This window comes from Schistocerca nitens, chromosome 4 (assembly GCF_023898315.1).
Source record: "Schistocerca nitens isolate TAMUIC-IGC-003100 chromosome 4, iqSchNite1.1, whole genome shotgun sequence".
Taxonomy (NCBI): Eukaryota; Metazoa; Arthropoda; class Insecta; order Orthoptera; family Acrididae; genus Schistocerca; species Schistocerca nitens.
The window spans coordinates 517,883,816-517,905,768 of NC_064617.1; the positions used below are offsets into that span (position 1 = coordinate 517,883,816).

Below are 21,953 nucleotides of genomic sequence, written 5' to 3' on the forward strand. Positions count from 1 at the left end.
TGCATACTTCATCCCATTCTACCTCTTCAAGGCTGCACTTAAAGCTCTGTATCCTGTTCGCGTTATTAAGCCTCCCTGCCTTGTATGAACCTGCCTGAATCCTGTAAGGTGCTATATGTGTTATTTCCATTAACTGTGCATCATGATCAGATAGCCCATTAACAACTGGGTACACATTAATTGTTTCTGCCTGAGAACTGTCTATGATTATGTTATTGATAAGTGACCTATTATCCTGCTGCACACGAGTTGGAAAAGTTACATCAGATACTAGATTGAAACAACCAAACAAAGATTCTAGCTCATTTTTCCTATCCGTATCTTTTAAGAAATCTACATTAAAATCACAACAAATGACTAACTGCTTCTTTTTGTCTGACAGGTAGCTCAATAATGCCTCAAGATTTTTCCTGAATAGATGAAAGTTACCTTGAGGGGATGTGTAGATTGTTGCAATTACTGTTGTTGTTGTTGTTGTTGTTGTTGTCTTCAGTCCTGAGACTGGTTTGATGCAGCTCTCCATGCTACTCTTTCCTGTGCAAGCTTCTTCATCTCCCAGTACCTACTGCAACCTACATCCTTCTAAATTTGCTTGGTGTATTCATCTCTTGGTGTCCCTCTACCATTTTTACCCTCCACACTGCCCTCCAATATTAAATTGGTGATCCCTTGATGCCTCAACACATGTCCTACCAACCGATCCCTTCTTCTAGTCAAGTTGTGCCACAAACTTCTCTTCTCCCCAATCCTATTCAATACTTCCTCATTAGTTATGTGATCTACCCACCTAATCTTCAGCATTCTTCTGTAGCACCACATTTCAAAAGCTTCTATTCTCTTCTTGTCCAAACTATTTATCGTCCATGTTTCACTTCCATACATGGCTACACTCCATACAAATACTTTCAGAAATGACTTCCTGACACTTAAATCTATACTCGATGTTAACAAATTTCCCTTCTTCAGAAACGCTTTCCTTGCCATTGCCAGTCTACATTTTATATCCTCTCTACTTCGACCATCATCAGTTATTTTGCTCCCCAAACAGCAAAACTCCTTTATTACTTAAAGTGTCTCATTTCCTAATCTAATTCCCTCAGCATCACCCGACTTAATTTGACTACATTCCATTATCCTTGTTTTGCTTTTGTTGATGTTCATCTTATACCCTCCTTTCAAGACACTATCCATTCCATTCAACTGCTCTTCCAAGTCCTTTGCTGTCTCTGACAGAATTACAATGTCATCGACGAACCTCAAAAGTTTATATTTCTTCTCCATGGATTTTAATACCTACTCCGAATTTTACTTTTGTTTCCTTCACTGCTTGCTCAATATACAGATTGAATAACATCGGGGAGAGGCTACAACCCTGTCTCACTCCCTTCCCAACCACTGCTTCCCTTTCATGTCCCTCGACTCTTATAACTGCCATCTGGTTTCTGTACAAATTGTAAATAGCCTTTTGCTCCCTGTATTTTACCCCTGCCACCTTCATAATTTGAAAGAGCGTATTCCAGTCAACATTGTCAAAGGTTTTCTCCAAGTCTACAAATGCTAGAAACGTAGGTTTGCCTTTTCTTAATGTAGCTTCTAAGATAAGTCGTAGGGTCAGTATTGCCTCACATGTTCCAACATTTCTTCAGAATCCAAACTGATCTTCCCCGAGGTCGGCTTCTACTAGTTTTTCCATTCATCTGTTAAGAATCCGCATTAGTATTTTGCAGCCGTGACTTATTAAACTGATAGTTCGGTAATTTTCACATTTGTCAACACCTGCTTTCTTTGGGATTGTAATTATTATAACTTCTTGACGTCTGAGGGTATTTCGTCTGTTTCATACATCTTGCTCACCAGATGGTAGAGTTTCGTGAGGACTGGCTCTCCCAAGGCTGTCAATAGTTCTAATGGAATGTTGTCTGCTCCCGGGGCCTTGTTTCGACTCAGGTCTTTCAGTGCTCTGTCAGACTCTTCACGCAGTATCATATCTCCCATTTCATCTTCATCTACATCCTCTTCCATTTCCATAATATTGTCCTCAAGTACATCGCCCTTGTATAGACCCTCTATATACTCCTTCCACCTTTCTGCTTTCCCTTCTTTGCTTAGAACTGGGTTTCCATCTGAGCTTTTCTCCAAAGGTCTCTTTAATTTTCCTGTAGGCAGTATCTATCTTACCCCTAGTGAGCTAAGCCTCTATGTCCTTACATTTGTCCTCTAGCCATCACTGCTCAGCCATTTTGCACTTCCTGTCGATCTCATTTTTGAGACGTTGGTATTCCTTTTTGCCTGCTTCATTTACTGCATTTTTATATTTTCTCCTTTCATCAATTAAATTCAGTATTTCTTCTGTCACCCAAGTATTTCTACCAGCCCTCATCTTTTTACGTACTTTATCCTCTGCTGCCTTCACTACTTCATCCCTCAAAGCTACCCATACTTCTTCTTCTGTATTTCTTTCCCCCATTCCTGTCAATTGTTCCCTTATGCTCTCCCTGAAACTCTGTACAACCTCTGGTTTAGTCAGTTTATCCAGGTCCCATCTCCTTAAATTCCCACCTTTTTGCAGTTTCTTCAATTTTAATCTACAGGTCATAACCAATAGATTGTGGTCAGAGTCCACATCTGCCCCTGGAAATGTCTTACAATTTAAAACCTGGTTCCTAAATCTCTGTCTTACCATTATATAATCTATCTGATACCTTTTAGTATCTCCAGGGTTCTTCCATGTATACAACCTTCTATCATGATTCTTAAACCAAGTGTTAATTAAGTTGTGCTCTGTGCAAAATTGTACCAGGCGGCTTCCTCTTTCATTTCTTAGCCCTAATCCATATTCTCCTACTACGTTTCCTTCTCTTCCTTTTTCCTACTCTCGAATTCCAGTCACCCATGACTATTAAATTTTCGTCTCCCTTCACTACCTGAATAATTTCTTTTATATCATCATACATTTCATCAATTTCTTCATCATATGCAGAGCTAGTTGGCATATAAACTTGTACTACTGTAGTAGGCCTAGGCTTCGTGTCTATCTTGGCCACAATAATGTGTTCACTATGCTGTTTGTAGTAGCTTACCCACACTCCTATTTTTTTCATTCACTATTAAACCTACGTCTGCATTACCCCTATTTGATTTTGTATTTATAACCCTGTATTCACCTGACCAAAAGTCTTGTTCCTCCTGCCACTGAACTTCACCAGTTCTCACTATATCTAACTTTAACCTATCCATTTCCCTTTTTAAATTTTCTAACCTACCTGCCCGATTAAGGGATCTGACATTCCACGCTCCGATCCGTAGAACGCCAGTTTTCTTTCTCCTGATAACGATGTCCTCTTGAGTAGCCCCCGCCCGGAGATCTGAATGGGGGACTGTTTTACCTCCGGAATATTTTACCCAAGAGGACGCCATCATCATTTAACCATACAGTAAAGCTGCGTGCCCTCGGGAAAAATTACGGCCGTAGTTTCCCCTTGCTTTCAGCCGTTCGCAGTACCAGCACAGCAAGGCCATTTTGGTTAGTGTTACAAGGCCAGATCAGTCAATCATCCAGACTGTTGCCCCTGCAACTACTGAAAAGGCTGCTGCCCCTCTTCAGGAACCACACGTTTGTCTGGCCTCTCAACAGATACCCCTCCGTTGTGGTTGCACCTACGGTATGGCTATCTGTATCGTTGAGGCATGCAAGCCTCCCCACCAACGGCAAGGTCCATTGTTCATGGGGGGGGGGGGGGGTTGCAATTACTATAGAAGTATATTGCAGTAGCAACTCACATGCACACGCTCAAGGCTGATCTATACAAAAACTATTTGTTTCAATATTTTTGACTTTGTGTCCAGTTTTTATATAAGTAGCAACTCCTCCTTTTTCCATGTTGACTCTACATGACTAAGATGCTAATCTGTAATCCCTTGAATTTAACTTCTCCATCCCTGCAGTTACATAGTCTTCAGAGAGACATTTCTATACCTTCAGAATTTACTCCATTTTCTAGGCATAGAAGAAACTCATCTATCATATTTATCAGTCCTCTAATGTTCTGATGAAACACACAGATTTTGTTTCTTTGGATACTGCTACAGATATTATGGCACTGTTCTGTTTTAATCTCTTTCAATCTTCTCTGTCTGTAACCTGACTCTAACCTAAAAAATGTGTCCCTCTGACTCCAGTAATCACAGGTATTTTGTCTTGTGTGCATGTGGGCCCCCTTTCATTTTCTGCAAGAAGATCAACTAATCTATCCTTCCCCTCCTATTCAGGTGCAGGCCATGACTATTGTAACCCCACCTCCCAAGTTCATCAACAGGCACAGCACAATTATGAGATTTAGTTTGTGTCAACAGTAACCACCCCCCACCCCCTGCTCTCTGTTAACTCAGTTGACAGCTGTATTAACCCAGGGCTGGTCATGGTGCTGCAAAACATCCACAAACCCCACACGAGTGTGGGCTGTTGCTGCACCTATTACATCCAGGTCACACCTAATACTATAGTCCGAATTGCTAGCCAGGCAGTTTCCTGCTCCTCCTACCATAAGAACATGGTCCTCGCCATCAAAATCTTTGCACAAGACCCCTAGGTTTTCTGTAATCTGGCTAAGCTTAGCACTATTTTCACAACGCTTGTGACCTGGTACTTGACTCCTAGCCTATCCTGTAGCAACTGGCCTACACCTCTCCTGTGACTGCTACCTAACAGCAGGTCTCTTGTCTTTCTGCTTGACTTTACTCCTGACATAGCGTTACAATTGTTACTACGAGTCTGCTGCACCCTGCTTTGCTCAAAAATTGTTTGAGGCTCTTCTACTTCAGGTAACAAATCAAACTGATTTTCTCACTGGAATCTGGAAAATGATTTCTGAGGTTTTCTCCTTCTGACTACAACTTGTTACATGTTGCCAGCTCCCATTGTCTCTTTCTGCCTTCAGTCTACCTGATTCAAAGTTCACCATTTCTAGTTCAGTGGAACTATGGTCTTCAAATATTGGTAAAGTTGGTACGTAGCTTTATAGAAATTTTGTGACTGGTCAAGTTTCTGTTTTTCTCTTTTAAATACAGTATTTATTTTAAAGAGCTACCTCAGAAATTATTACTGATTTTCTTGTTTCGCAAAATACTTATATAGATAGAACCTGTCAAACATGTTTAGTTCATTTGTTATTAGACAATACATTCGGACTTCTGGTGCATTACAACTTCTTCTAAATTTATGGTAAGGAAAGTTCCAGTACAATTTGATTGTGTGGCACCATGTAGCTACATTGTGTGTGTGTGTGTGTGTGTGTGTGTGTGTGTGGCATTTTGAGTGCAGTTCAGAAGAGTAAACTCTTTCTCCAAATGTGAATGGGACAGTATGGTGTCTTTATGTAATTCTGTCTGTCATCATGCCTTGAAGGGCCATTTCAAGTTTAGATAATGTATGAATTGTCACTTTACAGCAAGAAGTGTTGTCTGCATAAGAAGTTGCCCACGAAATTTGTTTACTCTAGTGTAACAGTACTAGCACGTTTAACCAATATCATGAGACATGCAAGTCTTAAAATCTGTGTTGTTCTGGATGTCCACACATAATATCAATATCTGAAAACTGCTACCTACAAATCAAAGCTTATAGGTACCCAAATAACAGTGCAACACAGATGCATACTATCATTTTGGAGGCATCTGAAAGATTTGCTTTGAGCAAGATAGTGCAGAACTGCCTCCACTCAATTAATTTGCCTTCTAGGCATCCATTACAATCAGTACAAACCTCCAGGACTATGATATGTGAAGAACATGGGCAAGGGAACACCTGGTACGAAGCCTGGATAAACTGTGTCAGGTTATCTTCACTGACAAGTGCAGGATTTGTCTGATGATTGTAGTAGAAGAGTGTGGTGCTGACCAGGTACCAATGCAGTCTCGGGCTTACAGTCCTATGGGTTCAGCAGTGAGGTGGTAGGGCAATCATGTTTTGATTCAGAATCATGTACAGATGTTGGAAATCTCTCATTGCTATTGATGGTGATTTGTAAAACTGTTCAGAATCAGTCCAGGATCCTGCAACCTATTGTGGAACCCTGCAGTTAACAATTTTACAATGGGTTCATCTTTCAAGATAATAATTCATGAGAGCGCACAACACTCATTCTTGTGCACACCTTCCTCCAGGAGACAAGAGTGAACTGAGTAGCCTGGCCTGTAATATCTGCTGACATCAACCCAATTCAGCCTGCAGGCACCATTGCAGGAATCAACCTAAAATGATAAATGACCTAAGAATGTCCAGCATCAAGGAGTGGGACAGAATTTGGCATTAACAAACATCTTGGCGATCTTGTGGATAGCATACCACAGAAAATCCAAGCATGTTACAGTGCATAGGATAGAGCAACATATTGTTGAGTGTTAACCACCAGCTGATTCCAGTTTTATACAGGTACACATTTGGAAAGGCTGCCTGAATTATTTTTTTTTTGTTTTTATTTCACAGGTGTTTCTTTTTTAAAAAAAAAAAGAAAGAAAGAAAAGAAGGTTTCCTCAACTTTTACATTTTTCATGTACACTATAATTTGTAGCCCCACTGAAAAACCCATAAGATCAATGCTAAAAATTCCCTGATTTTACATTTCTTCCTAATAAGCTTTACCTTGATTCTAAGTTCTTACTTGATGCCTCACTTGACTCCCTCCCATTTTCTTGCAATTGACATTTGATGTGACTGAACGAGTTAGGTGGCACAAAATACAGATGGTCACACCACAGGTGATGGCGGAGTTAAGGCAGTATTTTAAGCCACTGTGGGAAGGGGAGACATGAGAGAGGAAATGCTGGTGTAATCCACAATCAGTATTGCCGACACAACTTGCAACATTTAACTTCACCACACAATTTTGATACAACTACTGCTAGGTTGCAGATTGATGACACAAAGTTTTCTGGACAAAGCCAATATGTAATGAATGGGCTCAGTCACCATCTTTCCTTGTGTCACATGTAACTCGGTCTCATCTTTTTGCATGTAATTCCAATTTACTGTATTCAGCAACAATATCAATTATCATCCTTTTAAATTCAGACACTGAGTCTTGAAGCATATGATAGTTCATAATCGAGGAAACGTTACCCATTTCCAGCTAGTGAACTCTTATTGGCTGGCGACTTGTTAAGTCACCCAACAGTCAGTGCAGCCACCAAACCACACTAACACATGTAAAATGAGCTCATCTACTGGTTATGTGGCCCTTCAACATCAGGAGTACAGGTAGGGGTGAAAGCATTTTGTGAAGTGCTGAAAACATACGTTTCGCACAGATAATGTGCAGTGATAGAGATGTCACCCGGAAATAGAACAAGGGTTTTGTGGTAGCACATTTTAAAGACTTTCATGTTCAAATCGGACATGATACAATGGCAACAACTACATACACTACTCACCTGTATACTTTGCACCACACGCACCACACACTGTAGATCTTAAAGACTGGCATCGGTGACAGAAGGTGTGACAAGAAACTGTAGCACGTAACCTTTCTTTCAGATTTATATTTTACACAGTGACAGAAATTCACTGAGCTGACTTCTAATAAGTTTGTAATGTCACTAAAATAACACTCGAATGGTGGTGAGCATATGGAATATGGTCTTGGGAAGCATTAAACCTGTTTTGAACGTATAATTTGTGGTCGTAGCATGTCAGAATAGCTTGATTCCCTTGTATCCATATACCAGTTTCAATTTTCTTATGAATTTTTCTTGCTGTAACACATCTGTGATTTTTTTAAGAACTGATGAAATTCATTACCACAAATTATTGTATAAACACTGTATTGTACATTTAATTTCCTTCACTTATATTTTATACAAAGTGTTGGAGAGGATTCCAATTTTTAATCATATATGCCAATAACATATTTTTTGCTCGTATTTTGGGGGGGTTTAACATTTTCCTCGATTATGCATTAGCCTCAATTTTGCGTTTTTAGAGTCTGGATCACATGAAAACATAATATAGAGGTTTCACTGCATTTCTGTCAGAACCCTACAAATGGTCTCGGACCAAAGCATCTGTATTATTACACCCCTTAGCGATTTGTAAACTGTAAGAAAACTGGCTATCCTAACAGTTTTGAAGATCAGATATTACTACTACCAGTTTACTGTAAAAGAATACACACATATCTCTCATTCCACTGAATGTAAAGTCCTGTGACATTTTACTGTCATCCAATTTCACTGGAAGAAAATTACATACCGGTAACATATTTTTTTTCTTAAACGCTCTGTTTATCAGCTCCCGGTGAGACCCTAGGGTTATGCTGCTATCTTTCATTCATCACTGCTTGTAAAATTATCACTTTACTAACAAGTATTGAAGACATTAAACAAGTATCTCACATGACTAATTGTAATATTAGTAGTATGATATTTGAAAATCTTCGGTGAAATACAAATAATGGAATGAATAAAGGTAACCATTCACTTAACACTGTAGCTCAAGTACTAAGCAGTTAGTAATAATTAGTTATGATCATCAGTGATGTCTTGATGTTTCCTAGAGTGTTACTTCTTCAATCCATTCTATCTAACACTAGTTGTATTATGAGAAGGTAAGTTACTACTCACCACAGAGTGGAGATGCTGAGTTACAGATAGGCACAACAAAAAGACTTTCACAATTAAAGCTTTTGGCCATTGAAGAGTGCCTATCTGTGACTCAGCATCTCCGCTATATGGTGAATAGCAACTTTCCGTGTCATAATATTGTTACATTCCATCCTGGATTTTCCATTGTTTGATTAACACTAATTATGTATTACAATGTAAATGGATAGATACAAAATCTACTCACCAAGCGGCAGGGGAACACACACAAAAAGGTTTAACTCTTAGAAGCTTTCGGAGGCAGTGGCAGAAGAAATGAAGGAGAAGAAAGCTGGGTGAAGGAAAAGGACTGGAGAGGCTTAGGAAAAGGGGTACAGTTCAGAAAAGCCACCCAGACCCCTGGGTCAGAGGAGGTTCACCAGACAGCATGAGAAGGAAAGATTGATTGTTAAGGACTGCACTGGGCGAGATTTGGAAACCTGAGAGCTTATTGGTGGAAGACAGGGTAATATACAAGACAGAGATTACTACTAAAACATCATGCCTGAGCTAGTAACAGTGAAAAGCTAAGTGCATTGTATGTAACAGAGATGGCAGGGGGAAGGCGAAAGGAGACAGGTCAGGAAATGACAGCTGTAGAAAACTAAAATGGAATGAAGGAAGGAGTAGTTACTGTGAATAAATGCAGAGACAGAAGGAATTAATGGAAAGTAAGGACAGGTGGATGGCAACAACCAAGGACATGTTGCAGTGCTAGTTCCCACCCGCGAAGTTCTTGGAAACTGGTGTCTGGGGGAAGAATCCGGATGGCACGTGGGGTGAAACAGACACCAAGGTCATGACAGTCATTTTGTAGAGCATGCTCTACAACAAGATAATGTGTGTTGCTGGTATACACCCTCTGCCTATGCCCTAATTGTGTATTGTTATTTTAAACTAAACTACCATTGTGTAATAGAATACAGGCAGTATTATGCATTCATGAAAGATCACTTCACTTCTACATAAATTTTCAAAAGCCATTCCAGGGAAAAAAAGTAGCTGCTATGGTATGTTAGATCTTGGTTATCATTACCGGTGTGGGCAATCACAAATAGCAACAGTTTCCAAAAACAGCTGGAAATTTTAGGACAACAAATGCATTTGGACACTTGGATAGAATGGCAGAGGATAGAATTCCAAAGAAAATGCTGAAAGGTGTGATCCATTCAGCTAGGTGAAAAGAGAGACCTAGAAGAAGATGTATCAATAAGATAATAATGGATATCACCAGTATGGGAGTCCAGGGATGGAAAAAAGCAGCAAGTAACCGAGAAGTGTGGAGGAAGATTGTTGAAGAAGCCAAGGCTCACCAAGGATTTTACTGCTACTGAGAAGAAGAGAAATGCATATAAATAATTCAGCACAGCTCTGGGATCAATATTTCAATGAAAGAATACACTATCACAAATTACTGAAAATATGGACCCTTTCTTCATAATGAAGGCAATGACACTTACGTTCTAGATTACTTGCTTACCTGCGCACTGCTGATTATAAATGTCTGGGATGTCTCTAAGCAACCTCAGTTTGCCCTCCTGAATTCAATATTAATAAAGAGTAAGCAGCCGGCCGGTGTGGCCGTGCGGTTAAAGGCGCTTCAGTCTGGAACCGCGTGACCGCTACGGTCGCAGGTTCGAATCCTGCCACGGGCATGGATGTGTGTGATGCCCTTAGGTTAGTTAGGTTTAATTAGTTCTAAGTTCTAGGCGACTGATGACCTCAGAAGTTAAGTCGCATAGTGCTCAGAGCCATTTGAAAGAGTAAGCATTCAAAACAGACAGTCAGGCAGACATTAAGCCTATGCCAGATCTCATGCCATGATATAGATAAATTATTACTGCAGTTCATAATAGTATCGTACAATTTGTAATGGTATCACAGAATGTCAGTTTCATTTAGATTAAAGTTGTTACCTTAGGGTGGAACATAAATCACAATATAAAAATAATTGGCCACTTCTCACTGCATGGAGAAGGTATTGAATGGAAGGCCAGCACATTTTAAAAAAATTGCTAGAAATTATGAGCTGTGAGACTATGTCCTTAATTGGACATAGACAAAACAAAACAAACACACTACCCTCTGGCTCCTACCCGTGTAACCACCCCCGGTGTAAAACCTGTCCCATGCACCCTCCCACCACCACCTACTCCAGTCCTGTAACCCGGAAGGTGTACACGATCAAAGGCAGAGCCACGTGTGAAAGCACCCACGTGATCTACCAACTGACCTGCCTACACTGTGATGCATTCTATGTGGGAATGACCAGCAACAAACTGTCCATTCGCATGAATGGACACAGGCAGACAGTGTTTGTTGGTAATGAGGATCACCCTGTGGCTAAACATGCCTTGGTGCACGGCCAGCACATCTTGGCGCAGTGTTACACCGTCCGGGTTATCTGGATACTTCCCACTAACACCAACCTATCCGAGCTCCGGAGATGGGAACTTGCTCTTCAATATATCCTCTCTTCTCGTTATCCACCAGGCCTCAATCTCCGCTAATTTCAAGTTGCCGCTACTCATACCTCACCTGTCATTCAACAACATCTTTGCCTCTGCACTTCTGCCTCGACTGACATCTCTGCCCAAACTCTTTGTCTTTAAATATGTCTGCTTGTGTCTGTATATGTGTGGATGGATATGTGTGTGTGTGCGCGAGTGTATACCCGTCCTTTTTTCTCCCTAAGGTAAGTCTTTCCGCTCCCGGGATTGGAATGACCCCTTACCCTCTCCCCTAAAACCCACATCCTTTCGTCTTTCCCTCTCCTTCCCTCTTTCCTGATGAGGCAACAGTTTGTTGCGAAAGCTTGAATTTTGTGTGTATGTTTGTGTTCGTTTGTGTGTCTGTCGACCTGCCAGCACTTTCATTTGGTAAGTCACATCATCTTTGTTTTTAGATATATTTTTCCTACGTGGAATGTTTCCCTCTATTATAAACTCCAGCAGGGATACGACTTCCTCAAATCCTGCCCTGAAATGAGATCCATCCTTCATGAAATCCTCCCCACTCCACCAAGAGTGTCTTTCCGCCTTCCACCTAACCTTCGTAACCTCTTAGTTCATCCCTATGAAATCCCCAAACCACCTTCCCTACCCTCTGGGTCCTACCCGTGTAACCGCCCCCGGTGTAAAACCTGTCCCATGCACCCTCCCACCACCACCTACTCCAGTCCTGTAACCCGGAAGGTGTACACGATCAAAGGCAGAGCCACGTGTGAAAGCACCCACGTGATCTACCAACTGACCTGCCTACACTGTGATGCATTCTATGTGGGAATGACCAGCAACAAACTGTCCATTCGCATGAATGGACACAGGCAGACAGTGTTTGTTGGTAATGAGGATCACCCTGTGGCTAAACATGCCTTGGTGCACGGCCAGCACATCTTGGCGCAGTGTTACACCGTCCGGGTTATCTGGATACTTCCCACTAACACCAACCTATCCGAGCTCCGGAGATGGGAACTTGCTCTTCAATATATCCTCTCTTCTCGTTATCCACCAGGCCTCAATCTCCGCTAATTTCAAGTTGCCGCCACTCATACCTCACCTGTCATTCAACAACATCTTTGCCTCTGCACTTCTGCCTCGACTGACATCTCTGCCCAAACTCTTTGTCTTTAAATATGTCTGCTTGTGTCTGTATATGTGTGGATGGATATGTGTGTGTGTGCGCGAGTGTATACCCGTCCTTTTTTCCCCCTAAGGTAAGTCTTTCCGCTCCCGGGATTGGAATGACCCCTTACCCTCTCCCCTAAAACCCACATCCTTTCGTCTTTCCCTCTCCTTCCCTCTTTCCTGATGAGGCAACAGTTTGTTGCGAAAGCTTGAATTTTGTGTGTATGTTTGTGTTCGTTTGTGTGTCTGTCGACCTGCCAGCACTTTCATTTGGTAAGTCACATCATCTTTGTTTTTAGATATATTTTTACTACGCGGAATGTTTCCCTCTATTATAACCGAACACACTCTTATCCACACATGCATAACTCACTCTCATATGGTCACTGTCATCTCTGCAGATTAAGACTTAAGCATCCAGAGACAACAGAGGCTGTGTGTGTGTGTGTGTGTGTGTGTGTGTGTGTGTGTGTGTGTGTGTTATACATTTCTTATGATCTAGTCTCAATATTGCAGTCTTTTTGACCAATTCTTTATTGTAAACTTTGTCATATCAAGCTTACTTAAGGTGGTACACTAAGGAAATATGCTAAAAATTGTAATTCTTCTCAAATGTCCGTAATTAATATAGCTAAATTTACTAACAAGTTTACATTCACATCTCATAAAAATGGCGCTTTGTATGCTTATGACAGGTCAATCTCAGTGAAAACAATTGTATTATTCACATCACATCTGTAGTAGACATCCTGCCATACATAAGACCAGTCTCACTGTTGTTACCGCAGTCATAGATATCAGATCTATAGAGGCACCACACAAGACAGAAATGGAAAAGACAATTACTTTTTTCTAATATTGAATTGGCAGTCTTTAGGTATACTGTTCGTTGTGTTAGTAAAAGGTTTAAATACTGTAGCTTGTAACATTTGCATGTGGTACAGTGCCTCTCTACTACTAATTTTATTTGACTAACCATAGTACACTAAAACCTCAATCTTACAATTTATTGCCTCCATTCTTAAATATGATATCAAGATAATATTCAGTATTGTGTTGACTTGATAGTCCTGTTCACAAGAGGAAATCTACTGGTGCAGTTAGTGAGCGAGATACTGTTACCAGTGGTCAGCAGACATCTGAAATACGGCGTTCTGGAGTTCTTTCATTCTTGCGTGGTGCATCTACTAGGTTTGTTCATATTTCTTCCTCATAACATTTTGTGTTTGTGTGGTTTCTATTCTTTTTTTCTTATTTTCTTCCTAAAAATTGCATGGCCTGTGACTACTGTAGTTGTAATCAATCAACTTATTTTCCAGTGATAGTAGATTTATTCAGCTTGCAGCTTGTTTATGCATTTGTTGTGTACTAGACCAGATATATACACATCTCTACAATTTAGATTTTATTTCATTCCTTTTAACAGAACGGCGGTAAATCTGTGTAGTAATATTGGCTCTTCTTGTATAACAGGGAAACATTCCCAATACTGATATATGAAAATCACTTTTTTGATCATCTTTTACAAATATACTACAAGTGTAAAAGGGTATTTTTTATGTTATTCTTTGAAACCAACTATGTAATTGAGCTTTAACCTACTGATATAGTCAGGGTTTTCAACAGAGCCTATACCATCTCATATATGAAAATCTGCAAGTTGAACTTGAGCATGTACAAACTGTTTTCCTGAACAGTGGATATTCATCTTGGCAGGTACAAAGTGTGCTACAGAAGTACAAATCCTAGAACAAGGAAGAGGACGAGATTTTCAGCTTATCTACAATATTTTGGAAATGTTTCTAAAGAAAAAGGTAGAACATTAAGAAGACATAAGGTCAATGTGATCTTTTATTCTCTATGAAAAATCTTTGCACTTTTGAGATATATCAAAGATGACTTAGAGTGGCACAAGGCAGGTGTTAACAGGATTCTGTGCAAGTGCAGCAAATCTTACGCACGGCAAATGATGCACACTGTTTGAGATTGTACCGTCGAAGACCAGCAGCATAATTGCCTCCACCAAGCCAGCAAGTCTGCTATCAACAAACAGTGTATTTTTACCAGTCATTTGATGAAATACAATGAAACTAAACAACTGTCTGAGTCCCTTATCAATCAAGATGGTGCTTTCCAATTAAATACTGCATCTCATAATAGAAAAAGTTCATGCTATGTGTAGTCGCCATCATTTTGTGATTTTATCATGTGAAAGCAATCGATCTGATATCGGGGTGAGCTTTCCCCATAAAGGGCATACAGTGCAACGTTATAACTTGCAGCACAGGTACCTGCGCTCGAACAATGTCAACTGAGTACACCATGCATATGTTGTCAAGATCTTAAATAGGGGATCTGGTGCATTTTCAACAGTATTCACATGAAGATGGGCAGAAGACCCAGTGTGAAAATACTGTGGCAACAAGTTACAAACATCCAAAACTCAACCAGGAAAGTATTAAATTTCACAAAACTGTGTAGGCCTTTAATTACAATGGAATCAGCTTTGCAAATTTGTATGCTAATAGTCAGATGAGTTGCAACCCGTGAAATTAAGAATCTGTAGACTGGAAGGAAAAGAGATGACAGTTGCAGTTGACCGAGAAACAAATCCCCGACTTCTCGTTACATCCAACAGCTCAGTATGAGACTATATAATACAATGAAGAAGTCAACTGGTTTGTCTGCCCCCTGCCCCCCCCCATCCCCCCCCCTCTCTCTCTCTCTCTCTCTCTCTCTCTCTCTCTCTCTCACACACACACACACACACACACACACACACACACACACACACCTCTCTCCCTCCCTCTCTCTCTCACACACACACACACACACTCACTGCAAAATGCATTACTGCACAGAAAAATCAAAATTTGTTTTATGCATTTCCTACTATTTGCGAAGCTTGTATAAATTAAATAATATCTGAACTTTCTGACACCATTATAGCAGCAGCAGCAGCAGCAGCAACAACAACAACAGGTATTGAGTAGTCAAGAGGACATAAAAAACATTAAATCATTGCTAAGCATCTGGAGCTAACTGACTAACAAAAACATATACAGGTATGGCAATGTTGTGGCCATAACAATGTAACCAGGTTGGACAATATAACCTTATACACTCGTGTGTTTGTGCATGTGTGGTTTTTGTTACTTGGGTATTTCTAAGAAAGGGCATTGCCAAAAAGCTCAGCAATGATTATGGTCTTGGTTATATACTTGTTGACCACTCAACATTTCAGTTATGTAGGAAGTGGTTATCTTTATACCTTTCACTGTCAGATAGAGTTAACTTACGCGTGTGAGTATGTATTTTTGTCTTGTTTGTCATTGTCTCTCTACATGCATAAACACACACAAAATAGCAGATTGTCGAAATGTTGAAAACATTTATGTTATTACCTGTACAATCATGTAAACATGTTGCTCAGTTTTTTAATGAGCATTTACATGCTGTTAATTTTGTATTGGTGAAGACTGTTATTTTTGTTATTTTAAAATTACATCTTTTTATTTCCTTTTTCCTAAAGTACCTCAATAGAGGAAATTGGTAATCCCTTAAGTGTGGGTTTGTGGCGGGAGGGGGGGGGGGGGTGCATGACACATGTCTAATCTTTTGTTTATTTACTTTAAGCTTGTTAACGCTGTCAGTCCAAAATCTACACTGCCTGTTGTAAAACAAATGATGAATATGAATGGAGATTGAATAATGCAATAAAAAACACAAATTCTGAGGCCATGACCATTGTGGATACATAATATAGTGGTAATATTTTTCAGAGAAAATGATGTTTCTGAACACTAATATCCAGGGAGAAATAAATAAAAATAATTAAATTTATGATACATCTAATGTCTTTGGAGTGCCCTTTATATTTTTTGTAGGACATATGGATGGTAACATTAGCAATCAAGCATCTGTCAAGAACATTTCAATACTACACAGTGTGAAGAAGGTCCATTAATATGATACTTCATCCTGTATATTTTTTAATCACAGATTCTCTACACAGATTAGCATTACTGTCTTTATGAATGATTACTTCTGCTATTTCTTTCAAACATTACATAACACAGTTAGTTAGGCTGTCACTCTTCTACATTTTAGAAGCCAAGCAATCTGTCCAGCCTCCAAAGTTTTCACCATCTCTAATCATTTCAAATACTTCCAGTAACACTGGTTCAACATAGAGAAAATTACATGCTCGAGAAAATTGATTTTCATATGTAAAGAGGAATGAGTGCCAGTGCTTGCCAATTCAGCTCATGTATGCTATAACCAGTAAGAAACTACTCATCATTGGTGATGTATAAGTGCACATACCATTGATAGTCTATCAACTGGGCCACCTTGTCAAGCCATCTACATATACACTGGTGTGACAAAAGTCATGGGATACCTCCTAATATCATGATGCACCTCCTTTTGCTTGGCATAGAGCTGCCTTATTTCACCTCCAGCAGTGTTCGTTACTGTGAAAAGAATTGCACCATTATTTAGAGTCCATATCATAGGTCATCCTATAATGGCTGGGTAACTCAGTTCAGAATTAGGAGGAAAGCAATATCATGCCACCTTCAGTAGCGTCATGCCTGATAATATACTGTGGTGCTCAAAACAACCTTCATGTTGATGACAACTTTATCTTCGCTTTAGATACACTGTGCACTGTAATACACAAATAAATAAGGTAATTTTATGTGTGACTGAGGTTAACATTGTCTTTACAAGTCTTCTTCAAGAAGCTGTGGTGAACCCCCACCCACATCTACATACATACTCAGGACTCCTGTTCCACTCGCAGATAGAGAAAGGGAAAAACAATTGTCTATATGTGTCTTGATTTCTCATATCATATCTTCATGGTCCTTATGTGAAATGTTTGTTAGCGGCAGTAAGATCATTCTGTAGTCAGCTTCAAATACCTGATCTCTAAATTTTCTCAATGATGTACCTCAACAAGACTGTCATCTTCCCTCCAGGGATGCCCATTTGAGTTTCTGAAGCATTTCTTTAATATGCAGACCATTCCATTCATTTGATCTCTCCCTCCATTGCATCAGCAGCGTGGGCATATCTGTGGAGTTGGTAATATTTGTCTATGGAAATGAAGTCAGAATGCACTGTACCATGAGAAACTTGAACATAATGTGATATCTTGATGAAATAATGTTCTCCTGCAGTTGACAATTCTGCAGAGATATGTAGTAATGATGATACATTGCACTTCATATCCATCCATATCATGACTTCATCTCCAGCACATTTCACAGATTGTATGATATTCTGTCAACATAAGTTACTGTGCTGGAAGCTGACACAAGACACAAAAGATAAATCCTGGTTTGGCAGATAGTATTTATTATTCATGTAAAATTTTGTTTATTATTCTTTGCATTTGCTTTGGTTATCACCTGGTGTGCAATAAAATCACTTATTGGGTAACCATCAAGTCCACAGTTTATATCAGAATTATTTCTTGCCTTCTAATTACCCACAGTATCATGGATGTACATTTTATTTAAAAGCAATATAATGAAATTACTGAACTTGATGGAAGATTAGGGTGTTGAACAACATCTTCTTCTTAAAACGATTTGTGTGTATTCTTAAGGGACAAAACTGCTGAGGTCATCGGTCCCTAGACTTACACACTACTTAAATTAACTTATGTTAAGAACAACACCCACACCCATGCCCGAGGGAGGACTCAAACCTCCAGCGGGAGAGGCCGTGCAATCCGTGGCATGGCACTGCAAACCGCGCAGCCACTAACAACATTATAACCTTGTACATTAATTTTAAGAATGCCCAATAGTAAGTTCTTTAACTCAGTCTTAAACTCCACTATGGTGTATGTATGGTATTTTACATGCTCTGGCAGATGGTTGACTTTTTCTCTGACTCAATTCCGTACTAATGTTAAACATTTGAAGGCTTTGAGTAGTATGCTTTTCGCCCTTGTATGGTAGTATGGTATTGACCAGCCTGGTGTGGCATTAGAAGATAGCAAAATGAAAGCCGAAGTTTTGAATTTCACTTTTAAGAAATTGTTCATGCAGGAGAAACATACAGTCATACCTTCGTTTGACCATTATACAGAGTTCTGCAGCGACAACATAGTAATAAGGAGCCCTGGCACAGAGAAACAACTGAAATTACTTAGCTTGCATTTATCACAAATCTATCGCCCAGAGCAAAGTCCCAAGAGACTGGAAAAAAGCACAGGTGACTCCTGTGTAGGAGAAGGGTTAACAAATGGACCCACAAAATTACAGACCAATATCATTAACATCGGTTTGCTGAAGAATTCTTGAGAATATTCTGATTTCAAATATCACAAATCTCTTTAAAACTGAAAAGCTATTGTCCATGAACCAATATAGTTTTAGAAAGCATTGTATGTGCAAAGTTCGGCTTGCCCTTGTCTCACATGATAGACTGCAAATTATAGATGAAGGGGAAAGAAGCAGATTCCATATTTTTAGATTTCTGAAAAGTATTTGACACAGTGCCCCACTGCAGACTGTTAACAAAGGTATGAACATAGGGACTTGTTCCCAAATATGTGACTGACTCGAAGACTTCTTAAGTAATAGAACCCAGTATGTCATCCTCGATGGTGAGTGTTCGTCAGAGACAAAGGTGTTATCAGCAGTGCCCCATTGGGAGTGCAATAGGATCATTGTTATTTTCTATACAGGTAAATGATCTGGCAGACAGTGTGGGCAACTATCTGCAGTTGTTTGCTGATGATACTGTGGTGTACAGGAATATATCAAAGTTAAGTTACTGTAGGGGGATGCAAGATGACTTACAGAAAATTTCTAGATGGTGTGATGAATTGGAGCTAGCTCTAAATGTAGAAAAATGTAAATTATGCAAATGAGAAGGAAAAACAAACCCGTAATACTTGAATATAGCATTAGTGTTCTCCTGCTTGACACAGTGACATCATTTAATATCTGGGCATAATGTTGCAAAGCAATATGAAATGGAATGAGCATGTAAGAATTTTGATAGGGAAGGCAAATGGTCAGCTTTAATTTATTGGGAGAATTTTGGGAAAGTGTGGTTCATCAGTAAAGGAGACCACATGTAGAATGCTAGTGTGACCTATTCTTGAATACTGCTCGAGTGTTTGGCATCAGCACCAGGTTGGTTTGAAGGAAGACATCAGAACAATTCAGAGGTTGGCCACTCTAGATTTGTTATTGGTAGGTTTGAACAATGCAAAAATATTATGGAGATGCTTGGGGCACTCAAATGGGAATCCCTGGAGGAAAGGTGACATTCTTTTCGAGGAGCACTATTGAGAAAATTTGGAGAACTGGCATTTGAAGCTGACTACACAATTCTGCTGCCACCAACATACATATTGCATAATGACTGGAAGGTGAGGTAAGAGAAATTGGGGCTCATATGAAAGCTCTCTTTTTGAGTGGAACAGAAAGTGGAATGACTAGTATTGGTGCACCATATGGTGGCTTACAGTGATGTAGATTAATGTTTTGCTGTAGTTATTGAGAAAAGAAAAATATTGGTAATGAGGAAGGACATTAATGATCATGCCTAGTGTGAAAGAAGTGCCAAAGTAACAAGTTTTTCGAAGCGATCTCTGCGGGATGGCCTAGAAATAATACCGGCAAAATTTCTTGTAACATGCCACTGAAAAAAAAAAAGGAAAACAGATCTCATTTCTAACCCATTAGTGAATGGAAATACACAGAATAAACTAATTTCTCCAATTTTAAATGGAGCTATGAGCATATGTACTGCAAATTTAGCTGAGATAAGGTGCTTTATTAATTCTAGGATGTAGTTTTTCCAATTAAGTGTGTGATCTACATGTAGTCCCCAAACATTGTCATGTCTTTCAGTATTTTAATAGATTGTTTAATAGCATGTATAGGTCTGTAAGAAGTACTGAAATGTATGTTCTGAGACTTCTCATAATTTAATGATAATCCATTTACATATTACCATTTATCAGTGCTTTTCAGTTAGGAGACTGATTCTTCTATGTTATTCCTATACTCGTATCGTCTACAAGGAGGGCAAAATTTGTATCTTCTGTCAAATGAGACTGGAAATCAGTTACGTATATTGTTTCAATAAATGGTACACAATTACTGAATGCTTCAAATTTCAATTCTTGTTGCTATCTGATTGACATGGAACATAAAAAAATAAAAACCATGAATTTGCTGTGTCTTTTTGTGCATAATTTTTTACCTTTCGTATGAGGATATGGTACACAGAATCAAAACCTTAGCAAAGTCACAAAAGATTTCCAATGGTAATAATTTATTGTTTGTGATATAATTTCTGACAGATTAAATGTAGTCTGTTCAATTAATAGTTCTTTTTGTAAATCAGTATGTTACTGGAAACACTTTTTGTACTAAGTAATTATAAATCCTGTCATATATGATCTCATATTTTTATGCTGGTGATAATAAAAGAGGTTAGTAATTTTTGCTGTTATTTTATCTCTTTTTTGTGAAGTGGTTTGACAGTAAAATATTTTAAATCTACCTGGGAAAATACTATCCTGATAAGTTTCATTATTCATTCATATTAAGCACATAAACACATATACCAAACACATTAAAAAAAATCTTTTTATGTGTAGTATGTAGACTGATCAGCCAGAACATGACCACAAGACTGTTATCGGTATAAACTCATCCAGGCAATAGCAGCATCACCTGACGAGGAATGAGTGCCAGTCAGACACTTGCATGATGAATGTAGTACCAGTGTGCATACTGTCCATATGTCAAATGGGAAGGTGCACCATCTAACTAAGTTTGACCAAGGGCAGATTGTGATGGCCTGGAGGCTCAGCGTGAGCTCTTCAGAAACTGCACAACATGTTGGGTGATCCAGGAATGCTGTGGTTACTGTCTTGAACTCGTGGTGAAACCAAGACGATGCCACATCCAGACATCATGGGTTTGGGCAGCCACACATCATTACAGGTGTCAGACATTGTAGGCTGGACAGATTGGTAAAATAGAACAGGCAGTAAACTGTGACAGAACTAACATCAGACTTTAATGCTGGACAGAGTACAAGTGTATCAGAACACACAATGCCTTGAACACTGCTAATGATGGGACTCCACAGCCGACGAAGCATGCTTGTGCCAGTGTTAACACCACGACATTGGTAACTATGACTTAAATGAGCACGTGACCAACGGCAGTGGACATTGGTGCAGTCTCAGAATGTTGATGGTGTGATGAATCGTGATACCTTCTTCATAATGCCAATGGGAGGACATGAATCCGTTGTCTTCCAGGGGAAGAGCTCCTTGACACCTGAACTGTGGCATAGAGACAAGCTGGCGGCAGCTTCATTATTCTCTGGGGAACATTCACGTGGACATCAATAGGTCCAGTGGTGCTCGTGCAATGCACCATGACAGCCAAGGAATATTGTACACTGGTTGTAGACCACGTACACCCCTTCATGATGATCATGTTTCCTGACACCAGTGGCATTTTTCAACAAGATAATGTGCCATGTCACAAGGCCAGGAGGCAGTAGAGTTGGTCGAGGAACACAGTGGCAAGTTTCAGTTGACGTGCCGGCCCCCCAACTCACCAGATCTGAACCTGATCAAACACAGCTGGGATGTGACTGAACATGGCATCAGAGCTCATTGCCCACTCCCCAGAATTT

At 39.6% G+C, this 21,953-nt stretch overlaps 1 protein-coding gene across 2 annotated transcripts in view; it reads left to right on the top strand.

Moving 5' to 3' along the window:
* The window catches only part of LOC126251546 (1-phosphatidylinositol 3-phosphate 5-kinase), a 437,758-nt gene that overhangs the window by 335,063 nt on the left and 80,742 nt on the right, over positions 1-21,953 (top strand). For both annotated transcript variants that reach the window (XM_049952056.1, XM_049952057.1), the window contains one exon: positions 13,329-13,451. In XM_049952056.1, coding sequence (XP_049808013.1) covers positions 13,329-13,451 — 123 coding nt within the window. The remainder of the gene's footprint in view (positions 1-13,328; positions 13,452-21,953) is intronic.